Here is a 24,246-nt window from a genome sequence, read left to right as displayed (position 1 = left end):
TATTTTTACCTGCCATACTGTTTGTGCACTGATGAACTGACATGAAATATCTTCTACTCATTCGTGTACTTTGGGCCCAATTTGTGGGTTTCAAGGGGGCTACATGTACACCCAGGGAGCCCCATGGAAAAGCAGCTGAAATCCACTATGTACAACATACTCTGGGTCTGACTCACAACCCTGTCACAGGACATACAAGAAGCTTCCAGACTGCCTGAAGTGCCCCATGTCAGAAACCATCTCTCCTGCAGTTCTCACTGCAGAACTTCAGACCTGAGAAACTCCATTGTTCAAAGGAGAACAATTCAAGTGTTTGCAACAGTGCCCTTCTTGTATTAGGGGTGTGCTCCCTCTCTCTTCCTGAAACGCCATCCTGACAGATGGCAAGGTCTTAGGACAGAGATTAGGATGTTCTTCCAAGGAGCCCTGGGTCAGCATGCCCAGCTGTCCTGGCACACAACAGAAAATCCTCAAGTTTTACAAGTGGCTTCCTTCAGAAGCAAACAAGTTTCAAAGGTGAGCTATTTGACTGTACCCTCATTCAAAGGCAATGCTAAGAATGAGTTTGGTACTGTAATGTGTTAATTTTCATGAGTAAGTTGCATGCTCTGTTTCAATGTATTCCACTTTCAAATGTGGCAAGCCTGAGAGCCATGATATCTGAGGATGGAGCAGAAAACATGAAGTTATCCCAAACTCATGCCACGTGAAGTTATATTAAAGCTATTCATGCACTAGATTGTGAAAAATTCTCATATGCCTCGAGTGGCTCATTATCAATCAGAAATAAACTGTTATTCAAGAGCTGCTGCACAGTGCTAAAGCAATACTGTCAAGTTGCAATCACATGTTGCATGCAAGAGCATTAGCAAGTAGTGCTTTGTCTTGTTACTTTATGGCACTTAAATCCAGACTGGTGAGATTTTATTTCATGCTGTGATAAGCACAATCAAACTTCCTGTTCTGCCTAAGAAATAGGGATTCAAAGGTGTCCACAGGTCTCAGTGCTAGTTACCAAGGATTAGCATCATCTCACGTGAAAGATTAAACAAAACAGTCTCTTGGCTCCTCCCTGAATCCAAAGGAATTCTTTGTGAAAGTACTGTGAAGTTGCTTTAGTAAAGACTGTTCCTCCTCTGCCACACAGGCAGAAATTTCTTATCTGCTCTGCTAATTTGATTGTTTACTGATGAAGAGGCTGTGGGATATCTCCTCATCTTCCTGCTCTCATGCCCTTGAACTGTCTCACACATATGATTTGGTGTCATCTTTTCAGGCAAGAGACCCTGATCAAAGCTCCTGGCTGATGTCCTCCTTCTCCTTCCATTCCCATGTCCATCCTTTGACTGCAACAGAGCTGCTATCAAAGGCACCAAGCACCTCCCTCAGACAAAACCGAAAACCTGACATTTGTATTTATTCACTGTCATTATCAGCTACCATCAAACACGTTTCTGTTCTTGTTCTCAGGCCAAGGGGTTAAGGAGCTGCTTTACAAAGACTTCTTGTTACTTGGAAGCCAGGAAGTACACTGCTTCTACACTCACTTTGCACAGTGACTGTTAACTGAAATGAGTACATGACCTTGGGCACTGTGACTGACTGACCACCAGAAGATTCTTGGCTTGTTTCCTATTGAGCCTGAACTGCAGATGAAGTTCTAAATGTCTTATGTAAAACCCTGTTCTGTGTCTCAGCAGTTGTTAGCCACTACAAAGCATTAAGCAATAGCATGGGGAGCTGCAGAGCAGAGACATTTGCCATCTCTGCTCAGGTGACACAAATGAAGTCCAATGGCTTAACACCACATTTGTATTTCAGCTCTTTTTCATACCACAATGCAGTTCTTGCTGTGTTTTATGAAACAAGTCACCAACCCAGACTTTTCTGGCTAGATCCCCACACAGAGGCTCTGTAAGCAGCACTAAGATCCTAGTGACAGTCACAGCCCTGCCTCTTTGGAAGGATGCTCATGATTACCATATTCATTTATTGTGCACCATCACCTCGGAAGAAGCAGGCAGGATGGCAGATTGTTTATGTACCAGAAAATTAAGACATTAGTGATACTAAATTATAAATTACAAATAGCAGCAGTTTGAAAAGGAGATGAAATTGTTAAATTTCAGTTTAAAAGTGAAAAGAAATCACCCGAGGCAGTTTTAAATCCATAGAATCCTACGCAGCAACATGGATGCAAAGCTTCTGTACATTGTCAGTCATGTACAAAACTGCTAAACTTGCAACAAACGACTCTGGGAACCCTTGGCACTGTCTACATCACCTCTATGAAATGCTGCCATCCCTGCAGCAGACAGAGAGTGCAACATGATCCCAAACTCCAGCCTGGGATGCCAGGCTTGGACTGTGTACCAGATAGAAAGATCACGAGGAAACCTACCGGCATAGTGGTAATTTGACAAAGGATGACACTTCAATCTCACTGGCTTTCTCAACAGCAGCTTTTCAAGAGCAAGCTAAATGAAAAAGCAGGGAAAAACAGAATTAGAAAAAGCAATCAGCTGTGGCATAAAACTGCATTTAGAAGCCTGTTCGGTATGAAGATATGAGTTGATTTTCTCTCTTTTCTCTTTTCTGTCATAGAAAATCACATCAAATTACTCCGAGGCCATTAACACTGTACCTCACAGAAGAGGACCTAATGTGCACCTGTCCTGCTTTAATGAGCACAAACGTGACTCTTAGCAACTTCCAGCTCTTTCATTCCTTTCTACTTGCCACAAACAAATACATTTATAGTGTTTGACTAGATAATGTTAATTAATACTAATATTTAATGGTTGGTTTGACAGCATTAATATTTATAGCATAAAATATTTTAGAATATCTCTGTAGGTCAACATCTGTCAAGAATGACAACAAGTATAGCTAGTCGTCCTTCAGATTAGGAAAACAGAAGATTTATGGATCCCTAAAATTTTTCCCCTGAAAATGCAGACTCTCTGTAAAGCAAATTCCACATCCTGACATTCTCAAACCCCTCAGATACAGCTAACAGAGCCTAAGGAAATTGGGACACAAGCTAAAACTCACTGTATTAGCCAATCCAGTGAGACTCATTCCAGCCCCATGTTTTGTTGCATTTGGTTTTATATTGGCTTTCCAGGAATTGGTGCAAGAGGCCTTGCCTTTCCCTAGCACTGGGCAAAATGGATGTTTTGCCTTAGTTAATAACATTCCCATCACTAAACTAATGCAAATATTTGAAATGCATTATTTATATAAGAACTGTGTGCAATTACCTCACAGTTCTGAACAAATAAGTAGATGTGATTGCTGCTCCAAAAAAGGTTTTTTTGTAAGGGCTAGAGGACTAAGCTCTCTGTGACCAAATATAAGGCCTGTGAAATATCAGGGCTGGAGCAAGCACTGGGAGACATTCAAAGCCCCAAGGCTATAAACTAAGTAATCTTATCTATATGAAATATACAGTAAGCCTTCAGAGAGGCACTGCTTTGAAATTTAAATTTATTAGAGAATAAAGGGAAAAGTCATTCCCCAAAAATGTTACAGGATGTTTAAAGCATCATTTCAAATCAATCAGAAATCTTTTTTATATAACCATATCTAAATCCATTTAATAAAGCATGCTAATTTATCTGCAGAAGAGTATCATATCTCCCCTTTCAGCTTTTTTATCTTACCATAATATCTCCTTTTGCTTCAAAGAGAGAGTGCAAAGCGTATTCTGAGTTAGTTCCTCCACCAGGTAACACACTGGAACAGCTCATATTTAAAAGGTCTTCCACTGTCAGAAACAAGTCAACATTTTACTGCTAATACAGTAGCCTGTCAGTCAAACATCTGGAGCCAAGGATTCTATAATGCCCCTCAAAGACTACACAGTTCAGGCCAGCAGATTCTTTCACACTTTTTCTCCTCAGCATCTCATCTCCTTGTTTTAGGATCACTGAGGAGAGGATGTAAGGGAGCACATCCTTGGGATGGGACAGGCTACTCCAGAGCCAGGGATCTGCCTGTGAGGCAATGACTTGCACACACCAGTGACATTGCTGTGCCAAGAAGGCTCCAGCCAGAGTGAAGAAACAGAATGAACCATGTTAGAAGCAGGCAAAAATTCTGCTCAGGACTAGTAGAACCCACCAAGCCTGTCACTTTTCCTCTCAACTATGGCCACAGGACAGGCCCAGGATCCATCAGCTGCCTCTCAGCTGTGACCTCTGCATTTACCAGGCAGTTCAGTACCCAACTTCCCAGCGATGACCTTTCCCCCTTGGCTGCCAGAAAACAGTTCAAACAGACTTCCCTTTAAATGTCACTACATAATGCTGCTGCTCTGAATCTATACCATGCAGTTCTAGTCTCTTGCTCTGCATTCTCAGCAATTAATATTCTCTTGAACATTTTGTTCAGTACAGACATGAGAAATCAATGTGTGTTTCTTCAACAGGCACAGGCTGACGTAGGAAATTCTAAAATGGCAATTCATTGTACCTCTTTTTTGGAAGACTTTGTTCTCCAGTTCTGGCCATGGTTTCCAAACCAAAGTAGCCTTGTGCACATCTTTCTCCATTAGCAATCTGTCCTGCAGCTCAGGAATGTCAGCCTGGAACCTGGACCCAATATTGATTCGCCTATAAAGAAGAATAAATAAATAAGTATTCAACTACACAACGTGTAGAAAAAACAAAAGTCAGATTAGTGTTCACTTTATTTCCAACAAAAATTTTATTGCACTGAAGTGGCAGGAAATTGTGTCAGATTGCTTTATGCAATGCTTTACTCCCAGTGGGATAAGTATTTTGAATACTAGAGAGAAGTGATCTCTTGGGGAAAAACAAAAATTTCAATATGCAATTTAAGCCATACTGAGACATCATACCTTAGGGACAACCCAAGCTAGTTTATATGCATGACTAGCAAAGAGGCTAGACATCAGAAACAGCAAATTTGTGTTGCACAGAGAATGGTACTCTTCAGCAGAGAGCAAAAAAAGCCATTACTGCTGAGGGACAACCCTTTGCACTTTGCCCTGGGGAACCTGCCAGATAACACCACCACTCCAAAGTTCCACTCATATATATCTATATATATGTACACACAAAAGCAAGAGTACTGGATTGGCAAGTTTTCCTCATAGCACTCTTCCCAGCCATCACCAACTTTGAGCCATGACACACCTTCACCTTCCACAGCCACTTTGCTCCAAATGTCCTTAGCCACCACCCACAGAAACATTACATGCATCCAGCCCAACATGATTTCAGGCAGTTGGATACTTCCTGAAGTATTTCAAAACACTTCAGGCCATGGGCTCGAGGTTGGAGCTAATCTATAAAAATGGTGACAAAAAGTATTGTTTTTCTTACGGTTCAACAGTCTGCTCTCCAGGCCCAGGCGTCACCGGAATGACACTTCCATCAATACTATCTGAAACAGAAATTGGAATTTGAGTATCACTGTTTTGCTGCTGGTGACCCTCCCAGGCTGCATTGCCACCTCCCTACTCACACCAGCATTATTCCAGCCTATGAGGCAAAACCGACCCTTTATTGATATTTAGGAGCATTTTTATAGGTAATAGAAATGTTTGAACTAGCAGAGGTTTTACTGCCCTGATTCTGAGTGATCACTGAGTACTTCTTGTGAAGTACTGAACAACAAATATTTAACAGGAACCCCATGTCTCAAACTGGGTCTTTTTCTTCCATTTCAGAAGGCCCAGATGTAATGAGAGGCAAGGTGGTCCTTTCTCGAGGCAGACCCGCGGAACAATCACAGCCTTACTGGCAGATTAAGCTCCTCTATTCCCTTCATGCCTTAACTTCACAAAATCCAAGGCTAAAACCGCCACTAAAATGAGCCTTTCCTGCGTGGCAGCAGAACTGTCCACGCACACGAGCACACACAACCCCATCAGTGCGGCGCCAGGAGGAGAGAGGACACCGCTGCCCTGCCGCACTTACTGGAGCGGCAGAGGAGCACCCGCGGCGTGGGGGTGAGCGGGGTGAGCGGCAGCTGGGCGTGCGCCGCGCCGTGAGCCGTCAGCACGCTGCTGAAGAGCCCCGAGCCCTGGCGCACCGGGCTCAGCATGGGCGGCGGGGTGTAGGGCGGCAGCTCGCGCGGCCGCTCCAGCAGGTGATCGCCCAGCACGCGCGGGGAGCGCAGCTGGCTCTGGTACAGAGTGGCGCCCGAGTGGGACAGGCTCAGGTTGAAGGAAGGAGGAGGGATGAAGAGAGGTTCGGGTCTGTGCCGGTACTTCTTCTTGTCCTGCAAGGGCTTGAAGTTTTCTTCCAATTTTACAGCACTTGGATTAGGTTTTTTGCTAGTTTCCTAAATGAAAACACAGAGAATGTCATCATTCGGGCACGCTTAAACGTGGTTTGCACACAGTCCTCTACAGCTTTGGGCAATGGCCACAGAAAAGCTGCTGTCACCGGGCAATTTAGGTACCACTATAATAACCCTGGCCGCTGCAGTATCTGGCACTACACAGAAACCTCAGGGGAGTGAGAAAAACCAGGACAAATTACCCTTCACCTCCAGCAGCAAGCCCTCTGGCTGAAGGTAGGGCTGAGCCATAGGGGCAGACACGGAGAGCTGCTGTCAGCTTCTGGAAGTGCAGGGAACTGCTCCCCCAGACCATGAGTCTCCCACAGCCTTCTTCATCGTTACCCAGAGACTCTAGGCACTTCTATTTTCACTGAAAAATAGGCACTTCATTACCCAGTCACAGTTTATTAGAAACTTTATATAAGAGGTTTTCTAATGCATTTATTTCGTGAGACCAGGAAGGACACATGAGCTCAGTGAAATTACTGCAGTACTCAGCAGCAGGAAAGGAAGAAAAATGTAATAAATTCAAATTCTTTGCCTCTTATCACTGCATTCCCATCAGCTTGATTACAGTCCAGCTGCTACAAATCTTGAGCTTAACTCTCTCCTCTTTCCTTGGAGAAAAAAGGGTAGTAGATGACCACTTGGAAAATTCATACACTGTTAACATGCCCAGACTTCTAGAATTTGGATGTTAAAAATAATTCAATAACAAATCCCTGGAGTACACAGAAGCAGAAGGCACAGAATTTATGCAAACCTGGAATCTGGATTTCTTGGGGGAGTGGGGATAAGGCAGGAAGAAACAAGTCTCCAGGTTGTGCTTTAAGAGCACACAGAAGCTGGTAGATGAACACAGTATTATTACATGTATTGATTTTAGGTACTTAGGCTGTAGGCCATCTTTAGAATAAATTTGGGAAGCAGAAGAAAATGTTGACAGTGTTACCCCAGAATGTCTGCATCATCTGGTAAACTTTACTACTACATAAAGCAAATTACTACAATGTATGTTTAGACAACATACATCTTTACACCATGGGTGGTTCTTAAGAATCACATTCACCCAATAAAAATCATGTCAAACAAGCATTACCACTGTCACCCTTTATCCCTTATGTTAATAAGTTCCAGCTTGAGGAAATGTTTTTGATTACAGAGGTCTTGTCCTCTTTGTTAGATCATGGCTGCATCCTCTCCAACAGCTGTTGACATTTTTTTCTCTGTAAAAAAATTTAGTTTTGGAAGAGGTTTGATTCTGCAGGGGAAAAAAAATCAGCTTTGCAAAGGATTTTTTTGATAATGGACATTCAGAACAGGCAAAGTTACCTGTAATGACAGATAAAATCCATCAAGATGGTGGACATTTAGTGTTCAAGAAGGAGAAAGGGGAAAACCCCTAAATTCAAGGAAAAAAAATCCAAACAACCCAAAGCCTAAAAAAGAGGCCCAGAAGATCCAAGTCTTTGATTACGGGCTCACTTTGTTCTGGTCTCCAGGTGTGAAAGAGCTGGTACTCCTTTCTCACAAGTGTAAATCAAGCCAATGCAACATCTTAGAAATCTCAAACACCTCCATCTCCTACACTGCCTCACCTAGAGCCTACCTATGCCAACACTGCTTCCAAAAGAGGTCACATTGAGCAGTGAAGGAGATAGTGGTGTCCATGGGCTCTCAGTGCAGAACCACCCCTGAAGAACCACCCTACTTTTCTGAAGTTCTAGTAACTGACTGCCATTATCCAAGACAGAATGCATATTTCTGCTGCTGCTGCACCTTGACAGATCCCCTCTAGACAGATCCTGATGGACCTCACTTGACTGCCAGCCTCAGCTCACCATCCTGTGGCCTCACTGAATTTTTAGTTCCTCCTGGTTGTTTCATTTTACTGATTCCATGAGTTTTGTGGGAACTTTTCTGGACAGCTCAAAGCACAGTATAAATAAATGCAACAGTTCTTTGGTATTAAAAAAACAAATCCCTCTTCAATGGCACAATCTCTTTATAGAAGAGGAGGAAACTGTGGATCTTTTGATCTTTTAATGTTTCCAAAGCTACTGCTTATATAAAGGTAGGGTCCAGAGAGGGAACTGCATGAGTTTGGTTTGCTTGGGCAGTAACAAAGACCACAAAGTATAACTTTGAGGGAATGAATGTGCATTTCTCCAAACACTGGCAGATTTAATCACAGTCACTTTATATACGTTGCAGAAATACACAAGCCCAAGCCACCCACTCTGGTGTCTCTAGAGAAGATCTCCCACTCAGAGCTTGAGGATTCAGAAAAGACTGTCCCTATTCTTTAGAGGAACTAGAAATAGAAATGAAAAATTCTATTGCTGAGTTACTAAGTATTGTGAAATGATGGCTTTTGCAGTAAAGTGGAAGTTTATATGTAAAACTTCTGTCTTAAAGGAAGAAAGATTTTATATATACAAGTACATATTACATATATTTAAAATTAGTGGGTATGTCTGATTGAAGAGTCAGGAGTGAATACTTTAAGAAGTCACCCATGCTGGTATAATGCTGACTCCTCATTTGTCCATCAGCCTCACATGAAGAAGGAAAATCAAAAATATCACCAGGATATTTCCCTGCATTGTACAGATAATACCATACAGTACTTATACTCCCCAGTAATCCCTTATCGTGGCATAGTCTGCCAAAATGGATTTGAAGGAATGAGCAGAATCCATTTCTACACCGGAACACGAAATAAATATTGCTTGCTCCAGGACTCCTTCAGGAAAATAATAATGAGCATTCTCACATCTCATTCAGGCACTCATCAATTCCTCGTGCTGCCTGACCATTTCAGTTCTATAAGTGAAATGAAAGCACTAAGCAGAGCTGTTTTTCCTGTATCAGAAATCCCAGTGATTAACCCTTAGAGATGATGCATGCAGGGAGAAAGGGAAAAATTTACTTCACTGTAAAACTCTGAGCTTCATATTGCTTAGAGCAGACAGCCTATGCACTGCACTCTCTTTGGCTGAAATGAGAAGCACATATATCTGACTTCAGAAAACAGGAAGAAATAAAACTGCCGATTTTAAGCAATAACATAACAATGAAGCAGCCTGAAAAGGAAAAAACAAAACCAGTAAAAAGATAGTAAATCCCTTTGTTCTAGTGGGATGAAAGAATATCACATTCTAATTTCAAATTATTTGTTTTCAACTGAGATTTTGATTCCTCAGCAAAGGAAAATTAACATTTTCAAATGATTGAGGAAGAAATGCTCTGATGCTACAGGACTTTATTTATTAGGAATCATACAGATTCCAGAAGATATTCTAAAATACAGACGTTTTAGAAAGCAGCAGCACTACAAGCAAAGGGATTTAACAAGCACAGGACAGTTAGTGGCAAGAAACACAGCACTCACAGAGGATGAGCAGGGGTTGGCCACTTTTGGACTGCACGGTGGAGAGTAAGTCATCTTCACGAGAACGGGCATCTCGTCATCTGACACAGAGCTGGCAGGCTTGTCTGTGACTGTGGCAGTGCTGGCAGAGGGCTGCGTGCTGGGCTCAGGTGACAGAAGCTTTACAGGGACAGACACTGGCATGACGATGGGCGCGAGGCCGTCCACCTCTTTAGAGAGCTGCTGGGGTGGTTTCTCTCCTTCATCCTGCACAGACAATTAAAGGCTTTCAGCCCCAGGGAGGGAGGGAGCGCTGCTTCTGGATCGATGCGCCACGTAACGTGGGCACCATGGCTGAAAAGAAGTGGCCAGGGTTACAAAACACACAAGTGTTCCTTCCTGGGACTCTCTCTTTGCCTCAAATGAAGGCTGGCTGTTTGGCACTCCTACATAGGATTCAGTCTTGGGGACAAATCATCACCTGAAGCATCTTTATTTGCAGGAGGGGAGACAAACATGTCTCTTTTTATCACTACAAACACAGAATTCTCCGTCACCCAACTAAAAACAAAAACACGATGTGTAGAACTCTGGTAGCTCTTTGCCTTTCTATGGTATTCCCTGTTAGGGCAGAATTTCTAAAATACTAGGAGAAAGACTGACTGACAGGGCAAGTTATTTTTATGCAGAACAACTCAAACACGTTTTTGGTTTGATATTTGTTGATACCTATACATCTAAAACACTTTGGGAGAAAGCTGTCAAAGATTCAACAATTCTGCTCCTCCAGTTAAAGCCTGGGAAGGCTTCCAATAAATATTCCTTAGTCATCCAAGTAGTTCGAATGAAAATAAGGAAGACTTGATGTTCCTGGTATTTCCAATATAATAAACAAACATGAGGAGGAAAAAAATTAGACATGACTTGGTAGGGTGTTCTGTAACGTGCAGAGAAACAGAGGACAAACACTAATCTGTCCACCACCACTGCCTCTGTCCTCAAATCAGGACTTCTGGCCTACAAACTAACACAATTATGTGCATTGCCACTTCCATGGGGAACGACATAACAAAACAGTGCTGAGAAGAACAAGTTTTGACAGCAAAGCAAAGCACGGCAAAGCAAGCAAACATCAACACAAAAGGACTGTGCCAAATAATGAAGTCATATGGACTGCTACCTGTTTGAAGTTAGGAGATGCTCTTACTCCTCCATGGGACCTCATGTGACCATTTAGAGCAGGCAAACTCTTAAATTCCTTCAAGCATATTGAACACATTAGCTTGTTCTTCCCATCAGCTCTCTCAGGAAGTGTTTCTCTGTTCTGCCCGCTATTTTTATTTTCATTTTTTTTAAAGCATGAAACAGAAGAAAAATCATTAGTTTGGCATGTTCCCTTTGTTGCAGAGGGAGCTTTTTTAATCAAGGAAGTTAATAAAATTTTACAGCTAGATGGTAATGAAGTCACAAGTAAGTACATAGTGACTGCAGTTGAATACATGGCCAATAGCCCAGATCAGCTGCTCCCAAGATGGGGAAAAGGGAAGTTTTGGGAAGGACATGCTCGTTAATACAGAAAATCTGAGACTCATGAGATCTACCATGACAGACCTGTATTTCCCCACTAGTGACAGAAATTAACAAGTACTTGGACACAATTACTCTAATTTATGGTAGGCAACCACTCTGATGGACACCTTGGCCCTTCAGAGGTGAGATCTTAAGAAACAAACAGAAGATCTCTGCTGCCAAAGATAGCAATTCAGACCACAAAGCATCCCTTTTCTTACAAATGCAACACTGGAGCTCCCCTGCTTTTGGTTTTCCTTTGGTTCCCTTCCCCTTTTTAACATTTTTAAAATTATATATATATCTCTAAAACATTTATTTGAGTCTATTGCTATGGGGAGGGGGATGCCAGAAATTATACAAACTTAAAATCACAAAGCACAAAACTAAAGGTGTTTCTGGAAGAGTAACAATTATTACACACCCAGATTGTGTGCTTTTCCCCCTAAATGCAGATCTCCTTTGCATTTCTCATATTTAATTAGAAAGACAAAAAATATCTTTTAAAAATACCTTTGTTCTGGGGACAGTGGCTGCAGTCTGCCATCTGACAGTTGCATCTGCTATCAAAACAGGAGAATGGAAAAGAGGGGAAAAAGTTGAGAAAATAAATTTTCAGGAAATATTGTGTAAATGAAGGTGCTCACAGCATTACGTCTGCATTTTGCATACAACTTTACTAGTATTAAAAGCCTCTGAGCTGAGAGCCAGACATCAAATCTGCCTCTGTGAGCACTACTGGTTCAAGTTTTCTTAACTCACCTGCTGTTTGAAGCCTCTGCTTTGACCCAGAAGCAATACTTTTGGAAACAGAGCTGACTAACTGCCCCTGAACAAGTGAGCCTGCAGTGTTGAAAAATGAGCAGGAAAGCTTTGCTGTAACTGGGTCCCTCTTTTCCAGAAACTGAGGCAGAACTTCCTAAAGCCAAGGAAAGCAACAACCCTGTGCTGCTGCCAGCCTGGCCCAAAGCCAACCCAGAGCTGCAGACAAAAGTCTGGTAATGAAACAGTTCCCCATGGCAGAGATGCCCACAGCTCACATCCTAACCTTCTGCCTCTGCCGAAACCGCTTCGTTTCCACACTCTGCTACTCCTCTGCAAACAGATTTGGCTGGGCATGGATCTGCAGTACCACCTACCTGAGGCCACGTGGCGCTGGGGGAGTCTTGCTGAGAGCTTTTGTTGTTCAGGTGAACTCCCGAGGGCGGCAACAGAGTTCGATGAGGGACAGCGTTGCCTACAGAGTTGATGTCCGGCCGCGCGGGATCCTCGGCGGTCTCTGGCGGAGTGAGGCCAAGGTGGGAGTTCAGCGACGGCACTCTGCTCTCGCTCAGGTATTGCTTCTGCTGATCTTGCTGCTGCAGTAAGCTCTGGGGGTACAAGTGCCTGTACTGTTCGTGGGGATCCTGGAAGCAATACTGAGGCACTGCTCCCAGCTGGATAAGCTGCACAGGATGACCGGGATCCTGAGAGTACTGGTGTGGTTCATGCATAGCCTTTGGGTCGGGTTCCCTGTGATACGGAGGAAGTGGCAACTGCATCTGCTGCTGCTGCTGCTGCAGCTGCTGCATGACAGGCTGTGTTTGGTAATACTGAGCTATCTGCACGGGACACTGCCGCTGCTGCCGAGCTGGCTGCTGCTGCTGCATCTCCTGCATCGAGAGGCGCTGGTGCCCCTGCTGGGGCTGAGCGTAGTACTGAGGCTGCTGCAGGTGCTGCATCTGCTGCGGCAGCAGCTGCTGGGACTGCATCTGCGGAACGTGCGCCTGTCCCTGCTGGAACGCAGAATGCATCTGCATCTGCGACAAGTGCTGCTGGTAGTCATAGTACAACTGTTGGTGCTGCATGACTTGCATTTGTTGCTTTTGCTGTGTGCTTGCAAAATTCTGGTGCGTTTGCTGTGGCAGTGGTTGGTATCTTTGCACGGTGGAAGTTACGGGTTGTTGCTCAACCGGCGGCTTCTGGGACAGCAGCTGCCTGAGCGCACTGTCACCTGAATTATCCACCATCGAAGACTCGGTGTGCAGAACCTGAGCCATGTTGCTGACTTGAATTCTCAGATTTTGGTTAGCAAATACTTGTGTAAAGGAGTCCAATTTGTGCAGGGCCCCACTGGTGATTTTTTGCGATCGGTTTTCACTGGGTTGAGGGTAAGAATATTGGTATCCGTCATGGGACTCCCCCTGCCCGAGGGGGCTCCACATTGCGCTTTGATTATTCAAACTGTTCCTCGCTGGGACGTGGTTTCCTGAGCCAGAATGTGTCCAACTGGTTTGTCTAGATGTATCCATCGACCCAAGACTTTTTGAACCTACAGGCAAAGCTATACTGTCCCTTGAATCTTGGGGAAATGGAGGGGAGAGGGGGGACGCCTGGGGAGCATCCAGAACAGATGTCCCATAGCTGTGGTTTAGAGATGGAAGGGAGTTCATTTGGTGTTGTTCGTAGTACAAGTTCTCATTGTTGTTGGCAGTATGATTAGTTTTATACAATTGCTGGTCCCCCATTTTTGGTCACTTCTGTTCCAAACTTACAGGCACACAAACCATTGAAATCTCTATGAACCCTGAGATAGCTGAGTGAGGGGAAGGGAGGGGAGGGGAGAAGAAGCTAGAGTTACTTAAAATTCAGCATGTCCATGTGCATCACAAGGACTAAAATTTCCTCCAGTCTGTCAGTAATTCCAATCTCAGACTTGATGTTGTTTCACATCTTCAATAAATGGACCGCAGCACAAATCCTACACAGATCAGTAAGTTCAGTGTGCCAAGCACCTGCAGAGTAAGAGAAAGACAAGGTAAGTGCTGGCTCTTTCCATAAACTGTTATTGTTATTGCCTCAAAGGAAACTATAAAATCTTCTAGTTTGAAATACATAATCAGATGCAAAATTGTAGCAGCTGGGATATTTCAGAGCAGTTAGATTACTTCATCTCATCCTATTATTCTGCCTCTCCTCTGGTGCTCCGATAAAAATCATTCTGCCAAACCAATAAAAGCTTATTCTTCAAAACTCTCTTTTCCTCTGAAGTATATAAACATTCAAGCAGTTTTAGTTGGCCATATGCTGTGCCCTCATGACTAGTTTTAGTCAGTTGACTATCAGGCAAGTCATAGACTCACAAAATCACAGAATGGTTGGGGTGGGAAGGGACCTCTGCACATCATCTCTTCAATCCCCTTCTAAAGCAGGTTCACCTGTGCATATCCCCAGAGAATGAGACTTCACAGCCTCTCTCTGCAGCCTGTTCCAGTGCTCTGACACCCTCAAAGTAAGGATGGATGATCACATTTAGATGGAATTTCCTGTGTTTTAGCTTGTACCCGTTGCCCCTTGTTCTGTTGCTGGGCACCACTGAAAAGAACGTGGTACCATCCTCTTGACACCTGCCCTTAAGGTATTTCTATGCATTGATAAAACTCATTTTTTCTTCTCCAGGCTAAACAGCCTCTCCTTATAAGAAATGCTCCAGTCCCCTTATCACCTTCACAACCCTTCACTAAACTCTTTCCAGTATTTTCTTGCCTTTATTGAATAGAGAGCCCAGAACTGGACACAGCACTTCAGATGAGGCCCCACTAGGGCAAAATAGAGCAGGATCACCTCTCTTGACCTGCTGGCAATGCTCTTCCTCATGCTCTCCTGGACACCATTGGCCTCCTTGGCCATAAGGGCACTGCTGACCCATGGACAGCTTTTTGTACACCACAACCTCCAGCACTGAGCCCCCCCCCAGCAGATGAGCCCCTTGTGTTGGTTTAGGGGGTTACTCTTCCACAGGTGCAGGACCCTGCACCTGCCTTCATGGAACTTCATTAAGATCCTCCTCACCCAACTCTCCAGCCTGTCCAGCTCTTGCTGAATAGCCACAGAGGCTTCTGGCAAAGCAGACACTTCTCCTAGTCCTGTATCAGCAACAAACTTGCTGAGAGCACATGCTGTCCCTTCATCCAGATCACTGAGAAATAAGCTGAACAAGGCTGGACTCAGTATTGGCCCCTAGGGAACACCACTAGCAATGGGCCTGTGGTCAGAATGTACCATGGGAGAACATCCCTTCTGCCAGTTCTCAATCCACCTCACCCATCTAACCCACACCTCCTGAATTTACCTATGAGGATGTTATGGGAGACAGTGTCAAAAGCCTTGCTGAAGTCAAGGTAGGCACTGCCCTCCCCTCATCTACCCACACAGCCAGACATTCCATCACAGAAGCTTATCAGACAGGTCAAGCCATTATTTCTCCTTGGTTGAGTACTCCTGATAACCTTCCTTTCCTCCACACCCTTAGAGCTGACATCCAGGATGAGTTGTTTCAGCACCTTTCCAGGGATGCAGGTGAGGCTGGCTGACCTGGGGTATGTCTGCTAGGACCAAACCAGTCAATTGGTACCTTTTCTGACCAGTCAGTTTGCATCAGGAATGCTGAACTGCAACTTCTGTTCTACCTTCTCACCCTTCCTTCTTTGTGTTGCATAATTTCAACAGGCAAATTTATACTGAATCCAGCCTTTTATTTTTACTGTATAAACTGTAATTCAAATAACATTCTACAGATGTCTGTACTATTTTCAAAGAATAAAAAATATATAAGCACATGATAGGATTGTTTTACTACTCCACAATATGAAGCAATCACTGTGTCTACAGTCACACATATGCATCAAGGTACAATATGCTTATGCACTCATAAATACATTTTAAAATACAAGCAGATCCTGAACTTGAACAAGAACACAGAAATATTAAACCAAAACCTTAACTCTGCCTCCTTCACATCTGATTTTCTGCAGTGCTCTCCACCAAATACTCCTGCACACTGATGTCCTTACCTTTTTAACCTTGGAAGAATCCTCCATCTACGTGGATAAATGTGAAGTCACCAACAGAGAAAATTTTAACCATTCCTGGATGCATATTAAGGAGAGTTTGTGCTAGCAACAGCAAATAAGGGTAATACATAGCTGCAGGCAGAAAAAAACCTTTTCCATTCTAGCATAATGTATAACAGAAAACCATAGCTCCCAATGAAGAGGGCTTGCAGTGTGTATAGTTTTTGTGTAAACCATCTGCAACCATTAGTATGTAACATCTTCACGTGACAAATAATAGCTGAGAATAATTGCAAGTTTATTTCCCCTTTCCAGAAATATACATTGCTTCACAGCTTCTCTGAACACACTCCCTTCCAGATTTTTATAGATGAACAATTAAAGAAGATAGGAGTCAACAATGAATAGTCAGGCTGCCAACAGGATTTTTCATCCACGACCCAACTTCAAAGATTTCCTATTAAAAATTATGAAGGGAAACTAAACAAACCCTCCACAAAACATTAAAAGGGCATAAAAATAAACACTGTGTGGTGTTTCACACTGCAAGGCCATCAACGTTTAGAGGAAGAGAGGGAACGTGTCTCCTTTTATGCCTGCCAAGTTAAGGAAGCTCAGTCAAGATGCTCAGAACACATCTTCCCATAAAAACAGTATACTGCATCTACAGGTACACCTTTGGCATAGGAGCTATGTCCCATTTCACCTATTAACAGAACTGTAATTTACACCAAGTTCCTTGAGTTTGGCCCTTCCTTTTAAAGCCTGAAGTGACAAGTATTAGTCAAAGGACAAGAAACAATACAAACCAGTGAGGGAGAAAGAATGTCTCCAGGAAACAATTAAAAGACCGCAAGAATTCAAGGAGTAAGGACACTAAGAGTCTTAAGGCAGCAAACAACCTGATTTCATCACAAAACTGTGCCAAGGGGCCAGTGAGGCCCCTGACCCCTTCTCTGCCCAAAGGAGGAGCACCATGGTGGCAGATGCTGTGCACTGCACCAGCAGCCACAGACAGTGCTGTAGTCCCCACAAGAAAATGCTGTCCCTTGGGCATGCACCAAATTCCACTTGCTGCACCCTTTCACCTGGGAGTCACCTGTCATAGGTCTCAGGACACTGGAAAGCAGTCAAGAGGTTTTGTATCTGTGGCATTAGCACAGAGACCTTTCTCCCCCTCTCTCAGAATAAAATAAAAAATTAAAAATGGGTCATTATCATTCCCTCTCCAGAAGTTCTAGCATCCTCAACTCAGCTCTGGTTTGAGATGTGGGACATGCTGCTGTCAGGTAGATTACAAAGTTTTCACCACAGTCATACAGAAACATTTGTAAAAAGCTGAAAAAAATTATAACAGGATATTATATTAAAATATCAATCAAGTCACAAAAGGACTTGAATGTTTAGTCACTATGAGAATCACATTTGTGAAAAAAATTGCATTGTTTTCAAACACCCATCTCCCCTCCCCCAAAATAAAAATAAAAGAAAGATGAAAACATTCCTTTCAAAGCCATCACTGATGTAGAGGGAAAAAATGCAAATGTTTAAAAAGCATTGTTATTCTACCTTCAGGTAATAGAAAAAGAACCCTGATATGCACATTGATAAAAGTAAAATCAGTAATCAACCAGTCCCTTAGATACCAAATGTTTTTCAATACTTGAACTAAAGCCTTAGATTCAAGGGCTTCATGCTGTATACACAGCATTTGCTATCAGCTTTAACAAAATGCTAACAGTATACATTTCTTGTCAGATTAAAACCAGAGTCTATCACAACATCATTAAGGCTCAGGGGCACCAAACCTAGTCTCTGGCTAAGTGAGAAGTCATTAGCAGCATACTGAATTATTTCCATTTAAGAGAAAAGAAAAAAAAGGTGTTTTTTCTCCTCTGGGTTTAGCACTGGTGCCTAAACACCCATCACTGCCATTTATCACAACAGCTCTGACTACTAAATGATAAAACTGAACAACTAAACTGGTAGGAGTTTAAAGCAAACACAGTTCTGCAGTTCTGTGTTTCTTCTTTTCCTAACAGTTATTTAGCTGCTTAATCTATTATATTCCTGACATTACAGATACATCCCAATTACACAATCATTACAAAGAAACATGAAAATAAATGCCAGCAGACAGAAACGTTTCTGTAGGCTGCCTAGAAAGAGAAATACCCTACTTAAGTTTATGGATGAAATCTGGACTCATGCTAATGGTAGTTCAATTGATTTCAACAGAGACAAGGGCTTGCTCCAACTCTTTTCTCATCATTTCAACAAGGTCCTCTGCAACTTGCACAGCTCCACGCTCTAGACTGAAAGCCAGGGGCCCACCAAGCTGGCTGAAATGCCTTTACACACTCCAGCTGTCTCCCTCTTCAAACACAACTAACTGAGAGGCAATACAAATAGTCCCTCCTGGAAGCATGCCATAACTTAGTTCTGGTAAGCTTGAAGTGGAAAAAAATATGAGTCTTCGATAAAGGTGATCCAAATTTTCTCCTTTGTAAACTGTATCACTATAGAGCAGAAGCAGCTCTGGGGTCCTCAGCACAGGAAGGACATGGACCTGTTGCAGTGAATCCTGAGGAGGCAACCAAGATGAGTAAAGGGATGGAGCACCTGTCCTATGAGAAAATGCTGAGAGAACTGGGATTGCTCAACCTGGAGAAGAAAAGGCTTTGCAGTGATCTGTGGCCTTCCACCACCTGAAGGGATCCTACAAGAATGATGGAGAGGGACTTTTTACAAGAGCATGAACTGGCAGGAATGGGGAATGACTTCAAACTAAAAGGGTAGGTTTAGGTTAGATACTAGGAAAAAAAATTTTACTGTGAGAGTGATGAGGCACAGATTGGACCAGATTGTCCAGAGAAGCTGTGGATGTCCCATCCCTGAAAGTGTGTAAGGCCAGGTTGGATGGCATTCTGAGCAGCCTGGTCTAGTGGAAGCTGTCCCTGCTGACAGCAGGGGAGTTGAAACTAGATGGCCTTTAAGATCCCTTCCAACCCAGGCTATTCTACAAACTTAGAGAAAACAGGCATTGAAATACTAAGAAGATGATAGTTTCATAAAATAAACACTTCTGGCTCCATCACACACCACAGAAGCCAAAACCCGCAGAATTTTTCAACTCAAGTAAAATTACAGATCAAATGACAGTCACACAATTGAACTGCCTGAATTCACATGAATTTCAGAAGACATCCACTACAAAAAAAGTCGATGCATAAAAGTTGGGCTGGGTGTGTGCTGTAAAACCAGAGCTGAATGTCAGCCAGAGCCAGTTTCAGAACTGAGTTAATGGAGAGGGATGACAAAGGACTCCATGAGAGCAAATGCTGAAGGAAGCAGACTCACTAAAAGGCTGTAAAGTTATTACAGCACTAATCTAACCCATCTCAGTAGGCTGCATGGCTGTGTATCAAAAGGGAATTAGATCCTACAGTTTGCCCAACTTATTTCGTTTTTCAGCTGTCCCTTTAAGCTAAAAATCTACATGCTTTTATAGATTAATTACTAGCTAGCCTGAAAAAAAAGAAGACTGGATAAGATGGCAAAAAAGCCCACACCCTTCCATGTTCAACCAGCTTTTGCAGGACAGAGTATCTGCAGCTACTCACAAGTGACAGCATCAGTAGATACTCATTTGCTGGGCACCATCCCTCCTCATGTCCCTCTCTCCCTCTGGGATGGTAAAACACAGTTAAAGCCAAAGTCTGTTAAAGCAAAGTTAAGCACCATCCTGAGCAGCCTAAACTGTGTTTTATTACACTTAAGGACTGCTTGGAAATGTGTCATTGCTGTGTGCTCTCATGTTTTAATCGTGCATTGCCACCCCTCAGTCACACAGGCTGACAGGGCTCTCTGGAGTGACTGTCTTTCTGCCACTGGAATAGAAGCTTCATTCTTAACTTCAGGTAAGATGAAAGCCAAAATCAAGTTCTCCCTTCCTTCCTTTCATTTAAATTTTTCCCCTACTTAGCTTCCATAGAAACAAACCAGTGTTTCTCTTATTCATTTTTTAGCTTTTTTTTTTATGAGAATGTTTTTATTGACCTGTTTTGTTATTCAGAACTGTCAGTTCTCCTGCCAAGCTATTCCTATACCAAGACAGCCATCATTCACATCATCTTGCTCTCTGATTTCCTTTAGGATAGACACAGGAATAAGCAGCAGTTCCTTCCCTGCATTCTGCTAACACCAGTGCTACCAGCAGCCCAGCCATGGGCTGACCATAACCAGCCTTTAAGCTGGGCACAGGCAGTTTTCAGCTGGCCACTCCAGCACTGTGCCCCCACCCAGAGCAGCAGGTTTGAAAAGTGAGGGAGTGCTTCCCAAGAGCAGAGCCCCTGCACTGCACACACACAGCTCTCAGCTGGCACTGTCCTGCACCTTCAGAGCAGAGTCATGCTGGAAGGCTGAGAAGCACAGAATTAGGAGAGTAAGAGTGGCATATTCAGAGACCCCTGTGCTCTTGTGCACTGGTTAGATACCCTTTTTAGGTTTGCCCTCAGAACTTTTCATGCACCCAGAGTTCAAGCCTCAGCTCCTGTTTTTGTTTGGTTGGGGTTTTTTTAATTCTTGACAAAGAATATAAGCCTGTGAAAATATCAGCATAGCAGTCAAAGAGAATGAATCATTTCCAATTCCAGGCAAGGTGGTTGGGTGAGCCAACAGAGAGGAAAAGGGACAGAGAGATAACTCAAAGACCTACTTTTTTTTTTATTTTTTTAAGTATCTATAGAAATCCTGAGGACATTTGATACAGCAATAAAGAGAGGCAGAGACTGAAAATAAGGGTCAGAAGGTATCAAGCTCATGACTGTTTTGGTTAGAATAAACACTGAAGTAGCAATATGGGTTTCAAGGACCAAAAACTTTCTACAGCTACCTCAAGGACAAATATATTTTAGGGATGAAAACCTTTTCATCCCAATCCTGGATACAATTGCTCCTATGGTTTCTGCTGCACTTCAGTTTTGGCTGGTTTTGAATGGCAGAGATCTCAAACCCACACCCATATCTGCATTCAAACCCAGAGGTTGACGTTTTCAGGCAAAAACCAACAACAAAAAACCCACTTCAGTACATGAGAAAGTATGCAAATAGAGGAATTACAAAAGGGAAGAGGATTGAAAGGCAGCAAAATATTTAGTAGACCGATTTTTATAGCAAGCATAGTAAGAAAGCTATACACTCTTAAAATGGAAAAGGAAAAACAGATTAGCTGCTTTTTAATATTAATGCTGGTAGTTCTTCAACAGTTGCACAAATCCTTCAAAAATTATCATTCCCTTTGCAGCTAAGCTTCTGCAGTGCAGTTGGAAAGGCTGCTGAGTCTCATGTGGCTGCTCATTTAAGCTGTTCCCATTTCCACTCTTAAGAGAGACTAGAATGTCCTAATTCAGTTTAATAAAAAACACATTGGACTTGGGGGAGGGGAGAACAACGATGGCACTGGAAGAGGAACCGAGCAATTTCTCTACTTCAATGAAGTTTAAAAAAAGGCAGCCAAAAAAAAAAAATCCCAGAAACCAAACACCTAACGCAATAAACCCAACAGGAAAAACAACAGTTGATCATCTCAGGAAAGTCTCTAGAAAACAGGGAGAAGAAAGGAGGAAGACAAACAAACAGAAACCTCTTCCTCTTGCTTTGATCTATGTAAAAAATGCATTCTGAGGCACTGGTAATTTATTGAAAATGTTTTTTTTCCCCAAACTAGAAGAATTCTGGTTATTCAAGAAGAAGAGGCTGATTTATAAATAAAGGCATTAACTGAATTTAGTTTAAGGAAGATACAATTTCATGAGTCCCAAAGAAAACAAGGTTGCTTCAACAAATCTGATTATCTCTGCTGTTGGTGAATTCGTGTTACAGTTTCAAGGTACTCTGAAGGGTTCATAGAACTGCAGCAGAAACAGGTATCACATTACTTCATAAAAATGGGAAACATAAAATGATGTGATCTCCTCACAAAACTGATTAGAAATAAAAATAAAATAGAAGCCTTGACTTAAAGCCAGAAAGGCACTTGAATTGCATACTCCATGACTAAGTGACTAAAAAGCATACCAAAGACAGCACTAACTAAAGGGGCTGATCACCTGTGATAAACACAGTAGTTTTATTTTTTTAATACATGCTGATGCTTTACTGCATATTAGATCAAGTGAAACTTGATTTGCAATCTCTTCAGCCAACCTGGGTTTAGACTGCTTAGTTGAGACAAACTGTTGTCCCTTCTGCCGAGTCCTACATCAAGGGCAATACTCTCAAATGCTGCCTGGAAAATAAACATGTCCTATCATCAGAATTGCCTTCAGCTTCGTATTTTAGTTTACTTGTATTACTGAACTGAGCCACTTCTTACTCCCCAGCAAGATCCTAGTTCTGCAAACATGAAAAGAACTTAGGACAGAGAGGTCAGACCTCATTCAGTTGCTGTAGGTTGCTACATTACAACCTCTGGTCATTGCTGTTGATCTGGGGGAGAGGGAGAAATTTTCAAACATTAATCCATCAGCTATTGCTGTGACCACAGCCATGATAAGCCTCAAAGTTTAGTTTGAGGTGAGCACCCTTGTAATGCACTCAAGCAGTTTCTTCCTGACCTCTGCAGTGTTTATGCTCTGCAGAGTGCAATGCGATTGCCTTTTTCTGAAACTGGAAATGCTATGGAACAGGGAAAGAACATATGCTAGGATTTGCAAAAACAGGCAAGGAGGAAACATCCTGAGACAGATAAACAATCAAAAAAACCAAGCACAAGTGGTAGTATGTGGAAGATAGCATATGGCCAGGCTATCAGTGGGGAGGGAACAGCTATTTTGAGCTTTTTATCTCCCCCAAAGGAGAGAGTTTTGAGAAATGCAGCTGCAGGACCCTCTGAAAAGTCCATCCCTCTAAAATACACCATGTTGGTGCCTAGCAATGGAGCCAAGTGAAATCCAATGGCTAAAAAACCTGACCACTATGGTTGCTGCTTCATTTTTTCTTAAGTTCATGTCCTTGTATGAGACAATATAGCCAAAGTAGTCCTTTAAGATATAAATGTGTGTATATCTCATGTCATACATATTGTGGAAAACAAAATAATATTTTAGATACACAGTCAACAACTAACCAGACTTGACACGTCCATCAGTAAACTCACAGGGACTCAGAAGCCCAAATTTTGAAAAACAGTCAAAAAGCACTGAACCTTATTAAACAAGACAGCCTTTGAAAAACTGGACATATGATGCTGTTATTACCTGATTTTTGAGGATCTGTGAGATTCTTGTACCTTCTTGTGCTGCCTTCGCCATAACACTTCATGCTGCTTTCATTCTGTGACCTCAAAGTGACATATCTAAACAAAGCAAAAGAATGGAAATTAGATTTTCCCCACATGTGACTATCTCCCAGCACCAGCTTGCCCCAAAGCTTGAGCAGATTTGTGACAATGAGCTTCCTATTGCAATACAACAAAAAACTAACTTCTATTCAGTATAGTATCTCCAGGTTACTCCATCTTTTAATCTGTCACTGTGGCAGAGGGCAACTACCAGCACTCCAACTCCTTTAAAGAACAACCAAGAACCCCTTTCCCTTATTGATTGTGAGAGACTGCTCTGTTGTCAAATCTCCAGGATTGATACACCCACAGATCTTCAAATTACAGACTGAAACACAAGTAAGTGAATCTTTTCTTCTTACTCAGCTTGGCGCCTACTGCAAAATGAGGAATGGGTTATGTTGATGCAATAAATAAAACACCTTGCCTCCATTGCAGAGACCATAAAGATTTCACAGCACCTCATGCTGCTGTGACAGAGCCCAGAGGCAGGGTGAATGCTCTCCCTGAGAGGAGATTTGCTGGCCCAGAGCTTGTAACCAACATGAACAGTATCACACAAACAAGTGCAGCAACCAGGAAGGGAGGGATTAATGAAAGTCAAAGATGTGGAGATACAATCAGGCTGTCACCCAGTGCAGAAGAGGTATCTAGACAAGGCATCTTAAATTACCTAAATGAAAACAACACATTTCTTTTTGTCAATGCTGCTGCCTGGATGGCTTTGAGGGAAAGGTCTCAGCACCTGAGGGTGTTAACAGAGTTGGCTGAAATCACTGTGAGGCCACTCTACGTGATCTTTGAGAAGCCAAGGG

The 24,246-nt window shown here is 42.7% G+C and overlaps 1 protein-coding gene across 6 annotated transcripts in view; it reads right to left on the bottom strand.

Moving 5' to 3' along the window:
• TRERF1 (transcriptional regulating factor 1) overlaps positions 1-24,246 on the bottom strand; it is a 96,504-nt gene that overhangs the window by 6,108 nt on the left and 66,150 nt on the right. For 4 of the 6 annotated variants that reach the window (XM_079333427.1, XM_079333428.1, XM_079333429.1 and 1 more), the window contains 10 exons: positions 23,349-23,446; positions 12,397-14,031; positions 11,771-11,817; positions 10,869-11,019; positions 9,710-9,955; positions 5,949-6,315; positions 5,352-5,412; positions 4,477-4,616; positions 3,666-3,769; positions 2,402-2,477 (listed from right to left, as the gene is read on the bottom strand). In XM_079333427.1, coding sequence (XP_079189553.1) covers positions 2,402-2,477; positions 3,666-3,769; positions 4,477-4,616; positions 5,352-5,412; positions 5,949-6,315; positions 9,710-9,955; positions 10,869-11,019; positions 11,771-11,817; positions 12,397-13,764 — 2,560 coding nt within the window. In that variant the 5' untranslated portion in view covers positions 13,765-14,031; positions 23,349-23,446. Of the gene's footprint in view, positions 1-2,401; positions 2,478-3,665; positions 3,770-4,476; positions 4,617-5,351; positions 5,413-5,948; positions 6,316-9,709; positions 9,956-10,868; positions 11,020-11,770; positions 11,821-12,396; positions 14,032-23,348; positions 23,447-24,246 lie in introns of those variants that run through there. The other 2 variants (XM_079333426.1, XM_079333431.1) reach the window with 2 other exon arrangements.

This window comes from Erithacus rubecula (assembly GCF_903797595.1).
Source record: "Erithacus rubecula genome assembly, chromosome: 2".
NCBI lineage: Eukaryota > Metazoa > Chordata > Aves > Passeriformes > Muscicapidae > Erithacus > Erithacus rubecula.
The sequence above is the reverse complement of the archived record's forward strand: the minus strand, read 5'-3'. Positions and strand labels throughout refer to the sequence as shown.